Genomic DNA, 20,000 nt, shown 5'->3' on the forward strand with positions numbered 1-20,000 from the left:
AAGGCCTGGATCAGCATCTCCAGTGTTGAAACCTTGAAGACAAAGTACAAAAGGCTAATCACAACTGCACTGTGATAAACTGTTCTATTTGTAACATTAACCCAATGTCAACAGAAAAATGTGCCTTCTCTTTGGCAATGCTTGGTTAAATGTTTCCGTGTATAGATGGTTCTGCTAATACTTAGCAACAAAGGAGTCAATTACTAGATCTTGCAACCTCACTTTTCCTTGATAAAGTGGGAAAATGTTGTTGTTTTTTATTAATGCTATGAATATTGACACTAATATTTTTGCTATAATCATTATAATTACTATAATGTTACTGACATTATTAACAGCAGTATTAAATATGAAAAAATATCATTGAAAATCAAGGAAAAGGGTAAACAGGTGAGATGTAGTTCGTGTAATTAGCTCATTGGTGAATCCAACACACACAATGGGCAATGACATGTACATACATACCATGCCCTGCGGCTTGGGGTTAATAAACACTTTCATTCAATTCCACTATACTACCACTACTGTTTTTTCAGATATTTCACCTTCTCTTATTAAAAACTAACAGGTAAACATCTAAGACCTAATTCATGATCAAAATCCAATCAATAGGATGAAGCATAAAAACTTGCAGGACATCATATATAATCAGTAAGCAATTCTAATGTTTTTTATTGTTATCTAAAACTATGTTATTCCCACTGTTTTTCCTTGTCAGTTAACCCACTAAGTGATTTTCATGTCATATGACATACTTGCGTTAGGTACACCCAGAGGTTTCTCACGTCTGTCATTTTAAAAATATATGTTTTTTACACTAAATATATGTCTTGTATGGGCAGTAATTAATTGCCTGGTAGTGTCTAGCATGTTTCCCTAGAAGGTGCAGGGATTCTGGGTACTCTCCTACTGCCAGAACTGTCCTTATTGTCATGGCGGGTACATGCTGCTGATTCCTACACATACCCAGCATTCATTCATTGCTTTCTTGCGAAAATGATGAATTTACTGATGATGATAGGGACTCTCATAATTAGGGACCCTGTTCCACCACCTTGTATTTATGTTATTTATATGACTTTGTTTTGAAAATAGGTTTATTCAGTTTATGTATATAAACCTAACTCACTGCAGAAATGATCACAAAACATTCCCTTACCAAGAATCATACCACAGAAACCCTATCTCTACTGGTATTCTAATTACAGAAACTTTATTCCAGCACAACTCACCTCCTCCTGGTCACAGTAAGCACCCCATTCTCTGAAAGCTTTCTCAGCTGCTACTGGGTCTCCTCTTGCTAGCTGGACGAGGACAAGAGCCACTGCCAGCCGTCCAATAGCAGCTATTGGAGAAATGCATAACTTTTAGCTCACTCAATTTTAGCTTACTCAATTCGCAATCTTTCCAATTTCTTGGAAGAATAAAAAAAGAAAAAAAATCCATGGGATTAATAGTTCCCTGCACAGTGCCTCATAAATGTATACTGTAATACATCATGCTGTCATATTTCTAGATGTCAATAACTAATTTTTCTATGATAAAACAAAAGAATGTAGTAAAGTAATGTAGTGTATGTATGGAACATATCAGTATTTTTTCCCTATAATTCTTAAAAAATGACAATAATATTGAAGGAGATGACATAACTACCATTAGAAATAATGTACACATGATGAAAACTTATAGAAGAAATCTAGAGAGAAAGAAAAAGAAAAAGAAAAAGAAAAGAAAAGAAAAAAGAAAAACAAAAACAAAAACAAAGTCTGATGATGCTTACGATTGTTCTCACTTGCTTGGTGGTAACCAATTTCTCTCCTGATGGAGTCAGTAGCTGCATCATATCTGGAAGGAAGTAAAATGAATAAACATACAGTGTACAATTTATAAAAGGATATTCACTTTAAAAGCAAGCAGATTACATACAATACTCACTTCTGTAACTTAACGTTGATTCGATTCACTTTACTCTGGTACTCTGCTGCTTGCCTGGGTCGATCTTCAATCTGTTTACGTATATTAACTTTAAGTACAACAATGCCATATGACATGGGTACATATATTGTCTTCCCATTGAAATAATTTTGCTACGTCATAAATCATCTGGCAGGATTAATGATTTTTAGAAATATGATCACATACTATGAAGAGATCAACATTTGAAAAGTCCAATAATAACCAAGATATCACTATACACAGTCTTTACCTAATAAGCTCCCTTACCATGACAATATCCACAGCATGCTCGTAAAGATGAAGAGCCTTTTCGGGAAGCTGGTGTTCGATGATTTTGGCGCCTTTATCCAAGGAAAGTGCTCCGGTGTCAGGGATTCCGTGCTCCTGATACATGCAAGCAGCTCGCTCGCAAAACTTGAACACGTTGTCCAAGTCTCCCATTTCCTTGCTAATCAGAACAGCCTGATCTAAGCATCTGGAATGGAAATTGTTATTAATCTATATTCTAGTGCTGTTGTTCTTTCTAAATAACAAAATTTACACTTTTCATATAGACCAATAAGACACCATCAATAACAACAACAAAAGTTATAAACAAACAACTGTCAAGGGAGCTTACTTGGCAGCTGAAAAGAATCTGAAGTCACTGGTTAGGGAAAATAACATTACTATCTCACCAAAATATACAAAAACCAGCATGTAATAGGACATCTCTAAATATACCTGTAGGCAAAGCTTACCAAAACTAATAATTTCACAAAACTACAATCCTCTTGTGTTTAATTATGTTAAATATGTGAACTTATCTGTAACAGTATATAGTATAGAGATCTGTCAATAAAGATGATTAGTTTCAAATCTTCAGACATTTGATATATGATGTAAACTTTCACAAGATTTTGAAGATAAAATAACACGTTCAAAAGGATACGATCGATTGAGTTTGTAGTACTCCACCGCCTTCAGGAGACACTCTCGGCATTGGGTATACTGCTTGGCCGTCTTGTAACAGGTTGCTGGAAAAAAAAGTAATGGTTGTCTTAGTAACGCAGAAGAAAAAATCATATGGGAGCAAGGAGGAGCAAAAATATGGTGACACGGATGTAACATAGGAGATGGCTGAGGTGCTGGAGCTGTGGTAACAGGTTCAAGCAGGGAAAAATTAGGAGCTGAAACAGAGTGATAGAGGGGGACAAAAAGGAGAAGAAATACATTTAATGAAAATACACATGTTCACACATACAAATTAATATATACATACACTCACTCATAAGCACGCAAGCATGCACATACACACACGATCACACACACACACACACATATATATGCAAATGCACCTACAGACACATGCATGAAGTATGCAAACAGAGGGACTTGTCACAGTAAATACTTTAGAAGCATTAAAAATGATCATTGCCCCTACTCAACATTAACCCGTTAGATCTGTGTGATGTGACTGTTATATAATGGAGAGAGAGAGAGAGAGAGAGAGAGAGAGAGAGAGAGAGAGAGAGAGAGAGAGAGAGAGAGACAGAGAGAGAGAGAGAGAGAGAGAGAGAGAGAGAGAGAGAGAAATGGTTGAACATATGCAGAGGAGAAAGAAATTGTCTTCGGGCAGAAAATAACTTGTAGCAGATATAAGACTCTTTAAGCCAATAAATAACTTCTATTGTGGGAGTATTTTCTGAGAAATGATAGTTGAGCCACATGTACGTGTGGTTTGTATTTCTTGTGGGAGCTTTGATTTTTCTGCTATCTATGAACTAATACCTTTCTTCTCAACTGTAAAATCTATCTGTACCTATTCAACAATCTATCTATCTACATGGCTAATATTGTAAAGAAGAGGCCACTGGGCTTGTAAAAATAGCAAAGATATATCAGATATTAATTTCAGATCCCTAAAATTGATATAACTATTGTTACATAGAGAATTACATTAAAATGTAATAACATCAAATTATTACCATTATAATTATTATTAAAAAAACAACCTTACCTGCAGCATTATACTCATCGGCTGCGACGTCATAGTCAGGCTTCCACTTCAGGAGGCTTGTCTTGAGACTGAAATAAATGAAGATACAAAATATTAATCATTACTTTTTAGGTCATACTTTTCCTCGACAGAATAAAGTTTTGACATTTAAACCCGAGACCAATTTTTCTTATAAGATTCTAATAAGCAATGTGTATAAACTCAATTATCATAACAACCTGAAGGAGGAGGAAGAAATCGGATTTATGCCAAGGGCTAAACACACAGTCGCAGTGCACTTGGAATTCTTAATAACCAGACAAACTATCAGTACTAGATGTTATATTCTATATATCCTAACAACACAACCTAATTTTGACATTTTCCCATTCCATTAACATCTCCAGTATCTTGTAAAGAAAATATTCAAACCTATAGACTTTAATATTATCTGGTCTTCATTCCAAAAACATTGTAAAGTCCTTGGATTCTGGTACATAAATGTGACTAACTTAAATGCATAACAATGATATTAAGGATGAGAATATATTTTCAAGAAGAAATTATATGTGTACAGTATTGATATATATTACATATTTATTATACATGCACATGTATTAACAACACATTCAATTCCTTGCTTCCAGCATTGAAGCAAAAGATGTTTAATGACATGTATTGCTGACGGTAGTGAGGCAAAAAGTGCAATTTGCACTATTCCTCTCTAAATAGGCCTAGCTGGAGACTTTCATGGAAAATTATCGAAGGTAATAGTATGCACTAATACTGTGCAAGTAAAAAATGGTTTCCATGTTACAATTCACCTTATGAGGAATCAAATATGGATAACTGAAACCATGTCCAGGTAAAAACATGGGTTTACATTATAGGAATGCATATGTAGCGTATATAGCTAAAGAATAATCAGATTCAGACACATACACATCCATCCATCCATCCATCCATCCATCCACACACACAAAAGCACAAAGAGTAAGCAGGAACTTATATTACCTAAATATACTTCTATTCATGTCTCTCCATCAATAGAAGGCCTGATGTTGCTTTAAGATATGCAAACTCTGTCGTGAGCTGGCTTTACATGTTCGATATTGCATACAGCCAGTTGTGAGAACTGGGTGATGTGGAGAGTTGTGAAGGGGCAGCTATTTGCAACAGGATGATGAAACTTTAGGATTGTGTGATAAGTGATAACAATCACTTGTTAAGTAAAACAAAATTAATTCAAAATAAAATGCCTAAATGCAAACTGCATAGGATGTGCAGGAGCTCGGTCATACATATATCTAAACTATAATATATGTCTAAGTTCAGTGCATATTCTGCATTTAGGGATTTTCACATGGGTATCTTGCTTACAGTGAATTTTTAAACATTTAGATGGTGGGTAGTGTAAAACTATGTCCTTTTCCGGAATGGTGGACAATTTTACCAACCTGAGAGTGCCACCAGTATTCTGTCCTATTCACCTTTTGCCTGTCTGCAACTGTATTATCTTCTTATATCAACTGTTTTAAACAATCAAGCTAGCTTTCATTGTCTTCCTTTCTTTCTTTCTAGCAAGAAATCTGACTTTTAAGAAATCATAATTCCCCATGGAATTAGATTATAGAAAAGAATCTACATATAAGAGAAAGAAATATAATATATACAAAAGTAGAACATAAATTAAATAAAAAAGACATAACTGAAAGAACAACAAGAAAGACTGAACTAATTTCTCTATAAAACACCCTATGGAAGTTACTCATTTTCCTTGACTCCTGCTGGAATTTCCTTACACTATCAACTCTGCGTTCTTCATGGTTTCAATGACCTCAAACATAGGCACTAGCATAAATCTTATTCTATTCCTACATATTTCATACCTTTCAGGTGAGGTAAATGAGATACTGTAATAGCGAAGGCATCTATTCTGAGAACTTATAGTAGGAAATTTCACTGAGTTCTCCATCCTTTATGTCCCAATCAAAAATGGAAGGAATTTTCAGTTTTGAAGGTCTAAATATCATAAATATCTATTTCCTGTTAAGGTAAGGTTCTTGAACTGCAGCAATACTTACACATAAAAAGTTGTAGTTATTTTTTTAAATCAACTTTGGCATTTATAAGAATTCACCAGATCATTCATTATAATTCTGAAATTCTTACTTTATTCCTAAAAAACAAGATGACAAGTGATACAATACTTTTACTGTGTATACTTTATCTGAATGTGTACTACTTGCAAAATACAGCTAACAAACTACAGCTGCATGTGCATTAAAAAAGCAATAGATTATTTCGTTTTACCGAGCTTACCTACAGCTTCTCCTATAATAACTTATACCATGGGCTCTGCAACCTACGTGAAGAAAGAAATTGGTAAAGCTTAGCTGAATGTTGAGTACTTTCACTCGTGACTTCAATGAAATGTTTATATATAACAGACATTGTCCAAAGAATATCAAGAGGGGTAATGAATAGATATGAATAGCTGTAATGAGTGTTATGTTGGCCAAACTTTAGACAAAATGTAGACTGGTAATTCTAACTTTATATCTTCAGGGCAATGATAATGATGATGATAATCATAATAATAATAATAATAATAACGGCTTCCCCAAACATTTTACTGATACATACTTCGGTAAAACACTGAGCAACATCATAAACAATAAAGAATCCAATGTTACGGAACAGAAGAAATTGCTTTACTTTCCCATCATTTTACACAGGTCCATCCAACCTCCAGTTAAAACAAAAAGTATCCAAACTAATCAGTGAACTCTACCCACATATCAAAGAGTTATTTTCACTATCCAAAATCTTTTCAAATTCAAAGAGAAAATTCCATCTGAATTAAGATCAAACATTATCTACAAATATGCGTGTGATAGCTATAAGGCATCATGTATTAGTAAAACAACCAAACATCTGAAAACATGCATCTCACAGTATCTGGGTATTTCTGACTGAATTGGCAATCAAATGACCAAACCACTCTCTTCGGCAATCAGGAATCAAGCAGATGACACAGATCACCCCATACATCGCAGAGATTTCTCAGTCTTGGCAAGCACGCCATAACATCAGCAGCTCCTTATTATGGAGAGCATACTACCATCCATAAACCAACACTCAGCCATAATGAAAGCTCTGCACCACTCACATTTTTTAAGCCTGTCTAGTTATTTTTGTTTTTATCCATTCATTTACTGTTTCAGCTGAATTTTTACATTCTTTCTGTCCTAGTCATTTAATTCTACATTCACTTTTCAAATTCTTATGAGGTTTTAATTACTTTAGATCTTTTACTTGTTTTATTAGTTTATTTTTTTTCTAATTTGCAAAGCCCCATTCTAGGTTTTTATGTTATTTTATAGTAATCCCTATATTGGACTTTCTCCCAATAGATTGACTTGAAAATGGATTTAGGTTAATTAATTCAAAACATCACCCAATGAATATGATGGTCCCAGCCCTGGTCTTTCTCTTCTTAATAATATTAATAATAATAAAGAATGAACAATATGTCAGAATAAACCAGTGTAATGAACAATCAAAACAGAATGAAAGTACAACATTATTGGAGAACTGATGTAAAACTGATATACTTAACCCATTAACATCAGGTTAAAAAATTTGGCAAGTGGTAATTAAATGCGGGGTTGTTGGCATGCATTGACAGTTTCCCTGTTTCCGCACAGCTCGTTCAGTAGTGGGCAATATTACGCACCAAAAGGCTTACATTTTGATATCATAAAAAAAGAAAGGAAGAAAAAAAAAAAGTTTACCTTCACTCTAGGTGCTGTTGCCTAAAAGTTTCACCATAGAAATGATACCACTAAAGAAAAACAAACCCTGTCCAATAAGCCAACGGCATACAAATAGTCATGATGCGATGTCACATGCTACTTGGTCCACAACAGCCATAGCATATACAAACATGCCACCTGGCGGAAAGAGGTTATGATACTATCTAAATTCACTCGCAGGCACACTGGTGCACCCCCTCCTCAGTGGAAAAATATATACAAAAAAGTGCACAAACATAAATGCACATATACCCACACATGAGTTCCATAAAAATCAAAGACTATTTGATGATTGTATGAAGTCTCTATAGTAATTCTATAAATAACTCAGTAGCATTACTGAAGTATGACCCTTCTTAATTCCAAGTTTAACCTCTAGAAATATCAAAGATAAGGGAATGGATTGTAAAAGAAGTGTTTCAGTGTCCCAGTGTAAAAAAATAAATATGCATGTGCATAGATTTTCTGCACTGAAACTCAAGGTAGAAAGAGTATGTTGCCCGGACTTTTCTTGTAAATCGTCTAGTCTTGCATTCATACTTTGTCACAAATAGAATTAAACTATATTATTCATATTCATACATGAAGGGCAAAGAGGTAAGATATATGCAGTGAAAATCTAAAGATAAAAAGAAAAAGAAAGGGGGGTGGGGAAGAAGAAGAAGAAGAAGAAGAAGAAGAAAATATAGGGAAACACTGGTCTATACAACACAGGCTGGCAGCTTATATCTTCTCTGGTGTTGTGTTGTCATAACCACTGTTTTATATAAGTGGGCCACAAAATAAGAATGAACTATGGCAAGTCAACCACTTCTCTTATAATACACTAACTCTTATGGTTTAACATCACACAACAATAAGTAAATAAAATAAAATAAAAATAAATATCGAAAGATGGATATTTTGTAATCTCCCTACAACCCACAAGTTCTTTATTTACATGAAATTGCTTGTTATTTTACTTTACAGGTCTTGTTTTGTAAGTAATTTTCAATGGAGATAGAAATTCCTTATTATCCATGGAAGAATATAATTTATATGGGTGCCAAACATTCTATCACTATCTTATGTAGCTGGTCTTCTGCCCTCGTAAGCATAAGCATTGTGAGCGAGGTTAGATTTGTAATGCAAATATCTGAAAAACAGTTATGTAATATATTCCTCTCTTTCTGGTTTAAGTAGGAACTATATAAAATTCTGGCCAAATCAATTTTCTATAAATACACATCTATCTCTTTTTTGATGAGATACATATTTCAAAATTTTTCATTTTTCAGGAAGACAATTCTCATAAAAAAAAGTCCAAAAGCATGAAAAGGATACAATTTATCACACATTTCACTTCTGTTCATGGAGGTCCTTGCACTAATCAATACTATAATAAAAACAATCACAAATGGATCATCGATGAACTCAGGGTATTGTTTTCCTCAATCTTTCCGATGCTACCTCACTTCCGAGAAGACCTAGGACATAGATCAGCCAATAGCCTTATAGAAGAACACACGATTTGTAAAGGTAAATATTAATCTCCCTGGGCAAACAACCCTCTAAATGTTACTCTGGCTGAAGGTGAAAGGTCAACCAGAACACACATGATGCGAAAAGGGCATGTACCTGACTGAGGCAATTAGGATGCAGGAAACTCTGCTTACTGCCATGATTGGAACAGGGGAGTTACTATACTGACTGGGTTAAGGCAGAACATTTCACACCAGTCAAACAAATATTAAAGTGATTCATGTAATATATATATATATATATATATATATATATATATATATATATATATATATATATATATATATATATATATATATATATATATATATTAAAGTGATTCATGTAAAAAGTCTATGTATACATACGTATGACTGGTGTGAAATGTTCGGTCTTAACCCAATCAGTAAAGTGACTCCTCTGTTCTAATTCTAATTCCGAAGCACTGAAGGCCTGCCAGTAAGCGGGTCAAGTGAGAGGTCAATGTATAGCTCTTACAAATGTTAACTAAGGTTGGTAAAAATATTCATTACAAATACCTAAACTTAAAATTCCTTATCCTAAAACTACAGATTATCTTTGCCAGCTAGAGACTGCTGGTTATGGCAAAGAAGGTTTCAGGTCTAGTTCCCATAAATCTACTAACAATGCAAGCAGATCAGATCTATGCCATGTGGTGATAATCCAGGACTTGCAGATTCCACACTTAGATAATGCTAATGAAACTAGCATAAACTAACCTAAATATAAACCTTAGCCTAACTTTACTTAACCCTTTCGTGACAAGTGATGTGTCATTGTGACGTGGTGAAGAATCCCAGATGCTGGATGACACCTAATCATATCATACCTTTTTGCTAAGACCAAAGCTGTGCAACATGATGTGTGGAGGTGTAAGGATTTAGAGTATTAACTCTTCAAGAATGACTACATTTTATAAAGATTAATTTGATGCTCCTAAATAGTCTGTTCCAAGTTCCCTTGTCTTTTTAGTGACAAGGTGTGCCCTGAATGTTGAAAGGAGAGCATAAAACATAAAATCAATAAAGGGATGCTTATGCCTTGATTGACCACACCTCAGATCAATCCTTCAGGCTTGTTCATGTGGTGGTAAAAAAAAAGAAAAGAAAAAAAAGAGAGAAAAAGAAACAAAATTGTGCATGATGCTACAAGCTGGACAACTGCCCTGGTGGGAAACTATAGCTAACTTCCGTAGCAAGAGCAGAACTTGGCAAGTTTCACTCCCACCACAAATGGGTTAGTCTAGACTTGCCAAAACTGTCTGAATCAAATCTTAACCTAAAGCTAACCTACTTGTGAACCTATCTAGTCTTAAACTATTTGAGCCTCACAGAGCTAAAGAGTTTATCAAATGTAATTCCTTGGGTCTTCCTCAACTAACACTAACCATGGCTTTTGAAAGGGAACTTTTTTCAGTATCTAATATTGACAACAATGCACCCTCCAGAGACTTAGTCCTAAAACCAGGATATCATGTGAACACTTTATCTCTGTGCATCGCTCACAGCAATATTAACACAAGGTATCTTCTCCCTAAAACCATTTTAAATCTGCTTAAAGCTGTGACATGGGAGTGTCACATCACTGAGCAATCACTGCAACACTTCAGCATTAACTGACAAACCACATATATTCCACAGGCCTGGAATAGTTAGACTTACAATAACTCAACAAGAAGATCTACCAGCTTGGTTCTATATTATCAGACTATGAGGTATTTGAAGGGTGATTCGTACCATCAGACTACACCCGTTCTTTGATGGATACTGCAACTTTTCACCTTTTTGTATCTTCCTATAATCAATATATCCCTATTATGACACTAGAATTAAGGTGACTCAAGTGTAGGGGTTAAGTTTATGCTTATTTATGGGGTCAACTTCTTAATAAACAAAAACAATGAAATTCATAAGAAAAGAAAAGGTATTTAAAATATGCTAATCTTTGATAGTGTTTTATGCTCTCCCTCTATTTCTTTTTTTGTGTAAATCCCCCTTCTCCTAAGAAAAGTTTCATATATTGGTTCTGTGAAGGCATGAAGTCTGAGAGTACTTATAGAACCGTCTTCTGAACACTTCCCATTGCTTTTTATTATACAGAATATGCCTTAGTATAGGCTTTATCAAAAAGTAATCTTTAAAAATCTAATTTCTATTATTTCAATATCATAATTATTCTGTAAATGCTCAAATCACAGTTTGCAATAATAAATAACATTTCCTGATATGCTATGAAGAACATTTTGTAACTATCTTACACTCTTTCTAGAATTCCAACACTAATTTTGATACAGACACACCCATATCCATATCTACTGCTAAGAGTGATCTCTATACACAAAACATGTTTCTTTTAACTCCTATACCTTTTACCATTAAGAAATATTTTAGTACAGTATAAAATAATCACATTTATACATAAATGCACAACATACATTTTTTTCCCTACAGTACCTTTTATATTGATCTTTTTAAACTTTACTCTTTCTTTTTCTTCACCATAATGTAACCTTTTCTACTGAACCTTTTATTCATTATTCTTTTACTGAATCTTTACCTCTGATAGTAGAACTTTAAGATGGTATCACTCACTCATCATTTTTCTTAAATCTCATTTTAACAGTGGAACCAATTTCATAAAAATCAATAACATGTTAATGTATCATAAGTAGGATGCAAATACAAGAGCAAATGCTAGATAAAAAAGTATTTAATGACAAAAAAAAAGAAAGAAAAAATAAAATGTCAAAAATGGTGCAACTTTGAGATGACAAAGCAGAACTCCCACGCCCACCTGCCCAATACATCATGTTTCCTATAACATAATGAAGAAATGAATCATATGTAATAGTCTACTGATTATATGCTAGAGAAAGGTTAAATCTATTGAAATATCAAAAGCAGATGCAACTCTTGGGATGCAAGATATTTAATAGACTTTTCACTTGATGCCGCCCACTTTCCTGTTTTTCTATGACAATCTATGATAACACAAGATAACAGCTAAAACTAAGATATGCAAGAAATGATGACATCTTTAATAGTGTCATAAAATAGACATAATTCTTGAAGTAACAGATCACCGACACACCCAAACCCGCTCGCTCTAATCCACTCATTTCCCATAAAATAAGCCAAATTTAACGGCATGAGGCTGAGTTATAGTATAGGTATTGATAAGCCAAATGAAAATGTCCCAAAACCCCAAAAATCCATCCCAAAATTATTTAAACAATGTGAAAAAACAAACAAACGCATTGCATCATCTTTCTGCTTCTATCCTCGTGATGAACTATTCTTTTGACAATCTATCCTCGTCACAATTCTTATCCAATAATGTCAAGACAATTCGATCAGATAATTTATCATCATGCTTTAATCTACTACATAATCTATCCTCATTCTACTTCTTCTTTTTCTAAACCCGTCCTCATGATAAACTATTCTCATGACAGACAATTCCCATGATAATCCACCCTCATGACAGACATTTCCCTTGATGATCTACTCTCATGACAGACAATTCCCATGACAATCGGACCTCATGACAGACAATTCCCATGATAATCCACCCTCATGATTGACAATTCCCATGATAATCCACCCTCATGATGGCCAATTCTCACGATAATCGAAGCTTATGAGAATCTTATCTTTCCTCGCGAAGTGTGCCTCTCCTGACGACGATCTCGACCCCATCCAACAAAAAAAGGGTTTTCTCCCTAAAATAATGTCCTATTTCCATCCATTTCTCGCCTGCCGTCACCATATCCCCGAAGACGCTTAGAAAGACACGAAAAAGTGCATGTCTGAGAGAAATGAGTCCCAAAAAGACGTGAGGTAGTGACGCCCCTTCTTCCAAGGTGACAGAGTGACGTGACAGAGGCTGGCGAGAGAATCCCTCTCCCTGTCTCCCTGCGTTGACCTCAGGGCCTTTTCACACCCGCATCCTATGCCTCCGTACCTCCTGCACCTCCAGCAAACCTATTCAACCCCGTACTCGAATCCTACATACCTTTTTTCGGCCTCTCTGATGTGAGCGAGCGCCTCTTCGATTTTCTTCGTGGCTGCCATGTTAGTGTGTTGACAAGCGGTGGGAACTCGTCTCGCTCATGCGCTCACGTGCCGATGCGGCTTTTGAGGGATTCTCGGCTCTTTTGGGGACTTTTAGGGGATTTTTAGGGGGTTTGGTGCTTAGAATAATATGGTATTGGTTATTGATGATTATTCGCAGTTTTTACCAGCGGTGGGAACTCGTCTCGCTCATGCGCTCACGTGCCGATGTGACCCTTCAGGGATTCTCGGCTCTTTTGGGGACTTTTAGGGGATTTTTAGGGGGTTTAAGTATTGAAATTATTATGGTTATTAAATAGAGTTGTTTGTTTAACGGTTATTTAAGGGTGGGAACTCGTCTCGCTCATGCGCTCACGTGCCGCGGCAACCCTTCAGGGATTCTCGGCTCTTTTGGGGACTTTTAGGGGATTTTTTAGGGGATTTGGTGTATAGAATAATATAGTATTGGATAGTGATGTTTATTCATAGTTTTTTGCAAGCGGTGGGAACTCGTCTCGCTCATGCGCTCACGTGCCGATGCGGCTTTTGAGGGATTCTCGGCTCTTTTGGGGACTTTTAAGGGATTTTGAGGGGGTGTAAGTATTGAAATTATTAAGGTTATTCATTAGAGTTGTTTGTTTAATGGTTATTTAAGGATGGGAACTCGTCTCGCTCATGCGCTCACGTGCCGATGCGGCTTTTGAGGGATTCTCGGCTCTTTTGGGGACTTTTAGGGGATTTTTTAGGGGGTTTGGTGTTTAGAATAATATAATATTAGAAAGAGATGTTTATTCATAGTTTTTACAAGTGATGAGAACCCGTCTCGCTCACGTGTTGATGCGGCTTTTGAGGGATTCTCGGCTCTTTTGGGGACTTTTAGGGGATTTCGGGGGGATGAGATAGGTAAATTATTGTGGTTTTAATTAAGAGTTAGGATTTTAGAGGGGGTTTGGAGTTTAGAATAATATAGTATCAGATAGTAATGTTCATTCATAGTATTTTACAAGTTCTTCTGGGGACTTTTAGGGGATTCTGAGGGGGTTTACATATTGAAATGATTATGGTTGGTTGTTTAATGATTATTTAAGGGCGGGAACTCGTCTCGCTCATGCGCTCATGTGCCGATGTGATCCTTCAGGGATTCTCGGCTCTTTTGGGGACTTTTAGGGGATTTTAGAGGGATTAGATATCTAAATTATGATGGTTTTGAGTTGTTTATTTATTGGTTTCATTAAGGGTGGAAAGTCGTCTCGCTCATGCGCCCTTGAGGGATTCTCGGCTCTTTTGAGGACTTTTAGGGATTTTTTTTTTTGGTCAGAGTTTGGTGTTTAGGTTAATATAATATTAGAAAGGAAATGTTTATTCTCATTCATGCGGAAATTCCCCTCGCTCATAGGTTCATGTGTTAAGGTGGGTCATTGGGGGTTCGCTGCTCTTTCAGGGACTTCTATTTTTGTTTATTTTTTTATTATTATTACTATTATTATTATTATTATCTTTTTTTTTTTTTTTGGGGGGGGGGGTAATTATTTGTTTCACAAGTAGTTAGAACTCATCTCGTTTATAAGGTCACACGCCGTGGTGGGTCATTAAGGATTCTCTTCTCTTTTGGGGATTTTTTTTTTAAAGACGGTTTGGTGTTTAGATTATTATGACAGAAATATGAGGTGTTTACTCAAAGATTTCCTAAGTGGAGAACTGTCTTAGCTCTTGCTTACGTATTCTCTTCTGCGATTGGGACTTTTTGCAGGATTTTTCTCTTGTATCATGTTTATTACTCTCTCAGTTAAAGGTTTATATTCATCATTTTTATAAATAGTAAGAATTCCCTTCGCTCGTCTGTTTACGTGAGATTGTGGGGATTTTTTAAGGATTCTTTTCTTTTAGGGACTCTTGGGGAAGGATTTTCTTGTTCTTTTTTTGGTTTGATGATAATATTCTTAAATGGTAGCATTATTGTTTTCACAAGCGATGGGAACTGATCTCCTTCAACCGGGTATTTTTTTGTTTATAATATATTAACGTTTTTTTCCCGTTGTTTTCACACGCTATAGAGACTCGGGAACTCTGCTTTATGGATTCTACCCCGAAACTGCGACTTTATTTTTGGAATTTTCCCATTTCTATTGTTTCTTTGTCATTATGTTTTACCTCCATTTAATCAGAGGTGCTTTTGCAATGGGAACTCACCTTACTTGTGCGCTGGCTGTCTGAGTCGGACCTTTTGGGATTCTGTTTATAACTTGGACGTTTCATGGGACCTTTCTCTGATTTTGGTCCTTTAATTTATTACCTTTCCGGTGATAACTGTTCATTCGTTGTTTCGACTAGTGGGGAAATCTCATCCGTGTGATTCCTTGTCAAGGTTGGTTTTAAGGGTGTTTTGGTTCTCTAACTTCTAGAGTTTTATCTGTAATTACTTTCGATAATGGTGTGCTCACAAGTAGTTTTTTTCCTTTATTCTACTCACCTGGGGCTTCACTCAGTGTCGTTCCACTATGCAGGCCTTCTCGCTTGGATAGCTGTCATTCGTCCCCACTCAATTGGCTTTTGCGATACACTTCCTATTGGTCCACCGCTAGCTGTATTTTCCCAATGTTCTCTGAAAACCGATTCCTGTAGACAGTATCCCAAAACACCGGACGATGGCGCTTCACACATCTAGTGATCGAAGTCAGCGACCTTCCCGCCGAACCTTCTGGGGCCACAACATCCCCGGACCTGGCATTTGGCGCTCCTGCAGTACAAGACCTGGCGCATTCCGGTCGATCTACATCTCTCGTCTTGAGCAAGCCCTGCAAACTCGCCCCAATTCACTGTGGTACCTCTGGTATGACTCTGACACTCCAGCAGGCGGAACCAAATACCTGGCCGCATGAATCAGTAATAAAAAAGGACATTTCCTCAACGTACTGGACAGACTGGTTCCTTGAAGTGTAATAAACCGAAAAGTTAAGACTCTTCATTTACCCGCACAAGATCACCTTCTAACTGGTTGACACCTTTTCTCTTCATGTTCTGACTAGTGTTGTTCTTTCCTGAACAATCTGGTAGCAGGGAGCTGGAACTCTCCGTATCTTTATGGTCTGTTGTACCCAAAGTCTACCAATTTTGTGGACTTTGTTTTCGCCTGTTTCGTGCCTCTCCACATGGACGGGTGCCACTTGCCCGTCTCTCTCAGATGGGCAAGTGACAAGCTCGTTCTAAACCTCAGGTAGATGGGACTCGGTAGTTCATGTCTCGGGTACTTCTCTGTACTTCACTTTTTCCATTCCTCCCCAAATTAGTGTCACTCTGTCTCCATGAGTGACATCTCCCTCCACAATAAACGGGATTTTACCAGCACAGCATCTCGTAAGTTGGAACGGCATTTCCGATCCTTCAAGTGCTTTTAGTCAGAGAAAGAATTATTGACACAAAAAACTGAAATCTCCATAGTTACTTGTATGGAACTAACCATATTGATTTTACTGTCTGGAAATTTTCTTTAAATATCAAGCTTCGAATGAGCACCTCATAGTGATGTTAATCTTATATTTTAGTTAATAATAAGATGTTTCTTCATGAGTCAACGACCTAAATTTATCCAGGGGATCGTCAACACAAACTGATCATGTGTTTAACCCAGTATACATTTCTAATGCTCCAAGTCTGCAATATATTTCTCCCTTGCATTCAGAATGATTTTTATTGTAATTTATGATTTTTTAAAATGTATTTCAAAACTAGTAAAGCGATAAAAAGAACGTGGCATGTTACTTGCAGTGGCAACTGGCCAGTCAATCATTTTGAATGTTATACAGGGGCATAAATTGGGCGTGGGCTGGGTGACTGCCCCCCCACCACATATTTTTCCTATATTGCACTTATATATTTCCGGTTACAGCTTTAAAATGACCCTAGAAGAGCAATTTTTTCTAAATTTTAGTCGGTTCTCTCGCCAACTCGCCATTGCCCCCCCCTCCCCTCCCCCCGCCACAAGAAACAGCTGAAATGACACCTCTGATGCCATATGATTAATTAAGACATAATTTTTGCTTTATTTAAAATTTTCCTTCTTGAAAATACTAATTCCATTAATCAAAGACTGTAGACCTCTCCTTATTTAGTTCAATTGTCGCGCCAAAAAGTACTAGAAACTATCTCTCGCTGAAATCACGTGACGTGTCGATCCCTTCCCCCTAGCGGTGGAATAACAAACTCGAGATTGTGGGAAACGGAAAGGGTAATTTTCAATTTGTTTTTAACATTGATAATTCAGTAACTTTAGGCTTATTAGTTGTGCACAGGGATTCTATCCTGATTTACCTCTTTACTTGCACAATGTGTGACGAGACATGAAGTTGAAATTCGGAATTTTAAAACTTTTCTTGATCTCTCTAATTACTTCTTGATGTATATGTTATATATAGTATATATATGTATATATACATATACACATATATATATATACACATGTATGTGTGTATTTATACAAATGTATAAATTTTTTTCCTGTTTTTACCACGGCATTTGTATGATGAGTTATAATGTCATTATGTAAATCATATATGTGGAGAACATTTTACCATGTATGCATTACGTAATAATACATTATGTTTATGTATTCCAGTATCCCTGGCACGATACTTTTACGATTGCTGTACGACTGTCTGTAGCAGATCTCCATACTCTCAATTGCAACCGTTTTCTATGGGTTCAGGATAAAAGAGAAACCGTCAATTTTAGGGGTAACTTTTCTAGATCAGTGAACCTTTTTCTTTTTCGTATTTTCAATAAAAATATGGAACATATGACATCTGGCCAAACTTTTGAATCTTGTAAGCACAAAGAAAGGAGAAAAGTAAATGAAGCATGAGCCAACTTTTATTTTATGGTTATAAATATGGTGAAAAAACAAGCCAAGTTTGAGGATTCGAAATGATCTACCCCCGCCCCCCTAACGTGGCATTATCAATAATCTTTATGTGTTTCACTGGGCATCATAGCGTACCCCTTACTGCTAGCTGATCATCTGATATCCTTTGGAAATGTTCTTTTTTTCGAAGAAATCATGAATTAATTTAAATATATGAATGGCTGTTATTGATGTTATATGATGTCATTGATGTGAATTTTGTACATCTAAATAAAATATTACAAACGAACATGTTTGATGACCGACGGGGCCCGGTGCTCTTGGCTCTAACTGTTATGTGTACGATTTAATGCTGGTAATAGATTAAATATTTATATCGTTACAAAACCTATTTTGATAAACTGATGTAAATGGACGATATGGTATTAATGGTAAACAAATCTTGTTTATATCATAACGGAAATATTACACATTTGGTTGTTCCAAATATAATGTGGTATCCCTACGTTTATTGCCATTGAATGAGCTGTAAAGGCGGGTTCCGCTATTTGTACTTCTAAATAAAATACAGCAATAAAGATATAGGGGACGGCTCAGTTGGATAATTTATCAAAAATGTCACACCGACACCATAGTGCTGACCACACCGTGCTCCTTGGCCTCACCCTCACGGTGTCACTCGGATGGGACTGTCTGTTGACCTGCTTCTTTTGCTCAACCTCGTTTTCCACAACGCACATCCAAACAGTCTCTATACAGCTTGTTTGCCGAGTTGTCCATTAGGATCTCTGCTGGTGCTCCCCGCCCACAGAATATCGCTTCTAGTTGTTCAATCGCACATTCGCTGGTTTGCAGTCACAAGTGCCCTCAGGCAGCGAACCATGATGACCCACAATCAATCAGCTGCAAGGAATGTTGGTCAACGAAATGGGTAACAACCATTCCAACTTGCTGCCAAGCTTCAAGAGGTCGCTGTATGCACGAGGGATCAACCAGACTTGAGAACAAGTTCCATCATACTCCGGAGTGGCCAGCCTCGCGAGTTTGTCCAGGCCTTCACTGGTACCATCTACTATTGTACACAGAGCGTCAGCGTCCTTCAGACACCATTGTGGGACACATGTCAGGCCGCCAGCCTTATTCTCACTCGATGCGATCAGCTTAACTTGCATCTTAACACCCCACTCTTCCACTGACACCTTGATCTCCACTCACCTCCTTATTAACATTTCATTTGCAGTCTTTGTTCTTAGCCTATTTTTCAATCAGGCCGTTGTACTGCCCTCGAGTTTGTCATCACTTCCACGTCTACTAAGCTAGCACCAAATTCACTCCCTTCATCAGTGCGTGCAATGCAGCCAGATCGGTGGGTCCCACGGTGTCCTTCTGTAGCCAGCTCGTGTCTATCTACCTACAGGGCCGCCCCAAGTACCAGTGAACCGTGTAACCAACCTTCACCCTTTCCTGCAACGTCCCAGCGTCCACAGCCCAGGTCGTTCTGCCTTACTGCCTCCAGCATCATCTTCACTGCGTTGTTTGATATACCCACAGCCACGCATAGCCACCCACACATCGGAGAGTAGACCATCAGCTTCCAATGGTGGGAGGAAAGTCCATCGTGTCTCTCAGTAGGGTATGTCATCCACCAGATTTTCCCGTCTCCACACAGACACTCAGGCCCAGGGCCCCGCACACAATCAGCAAGACACTATGGGGCGATTGCACACTAACCCGTACTTCTTTAGATGTTGCTCTATGTACCTGTCTCCTACAGTGTTCTCGTCCACTAGAACATCATCCACATACGCTTTTCCCCC

The 20,000-nt window shown here is 36.9% G+C and overlaps 2 protein-coding genes across 2 annotated transcripts in view; one reads left to right on the plus strand and one right to left on the minus strand.

Moving 5' to 3' along the window:
- Positions 1–13,437, minus strand: part of LOC113818853 (gamma-soluble NSF attachment protein) — a 14,472-nt gene extending 1,035 nt beyond the window's left edge. The window contains exons 1-9 of the mRNA XM_027371052.2: positions 13,288–13,437; positions 3,956–4,023; positions 2,888–2,972; positions 2,576–2,593; positions 2,224–2,431; positions 1,936–2,006; positions 1,781–1,845; positions 1,233–1,345; positions 1–32 (exon numbers count right to left, since the gene is read on the minus strand). The exon at positions 1–32 is cut by the window's left edge and continues 115 nt beyond it. Coding sequence (XP_027226853.1) covers positions 1–32; positions 1,233–1,345; positions 1,781–1,845; positions 1,936–2,006; positions 2,224–2,431; positions 2,576–2,593; positions 2,888–2,972; positions 3,956–4,023; positions 13,288–13,346 — 719 coding nt within the window. The 5' untranslated portion in view covers positions 13,347–13,437. The remainder of the gene's footprint in view (positions 33–1,232; positions 1,346–1,780; positions 1,846–1,935; positions 2,007–2,223; positions 2,432–2,575; positions 2,594–2,887; positions 2,973–3,955; positions 4,024–13,287) is intronic.
- LOC113807797 (mesocentin) overlaps positions 2,277–20,000 on the plus strand; it is a 256,336-nt gene continuing 238,612 nt past the window's right edge. The window contains exon 1 of the mRNA XM_070144347.1: positions 2,277–2,293. Within this exon, the coding sequence (XP_070000448.1) occupies positions 2,285–2,293 (9 nt within the window). The 5' untranslated portion in view covers positions 2,277–2,284. The remainder of the gene's footprint in view (positions 2,294–20,000) is intronic.

This window comes from Penaeus vannamei, chromosome 32, assembly GCF_042767895.1.
Source record: "Penaeus vannamei isolate JL-2024 chromosome 32, ASM4276789v1, whole genome shotgun sequence".
Taxonomy (NCBI): domain Eukaryota; kingdom Metazoa; phylum Arthropoda; class Malacostraca; order Decapoda; family Penaeidae; genus Penaeus; species Penaeus vannamei.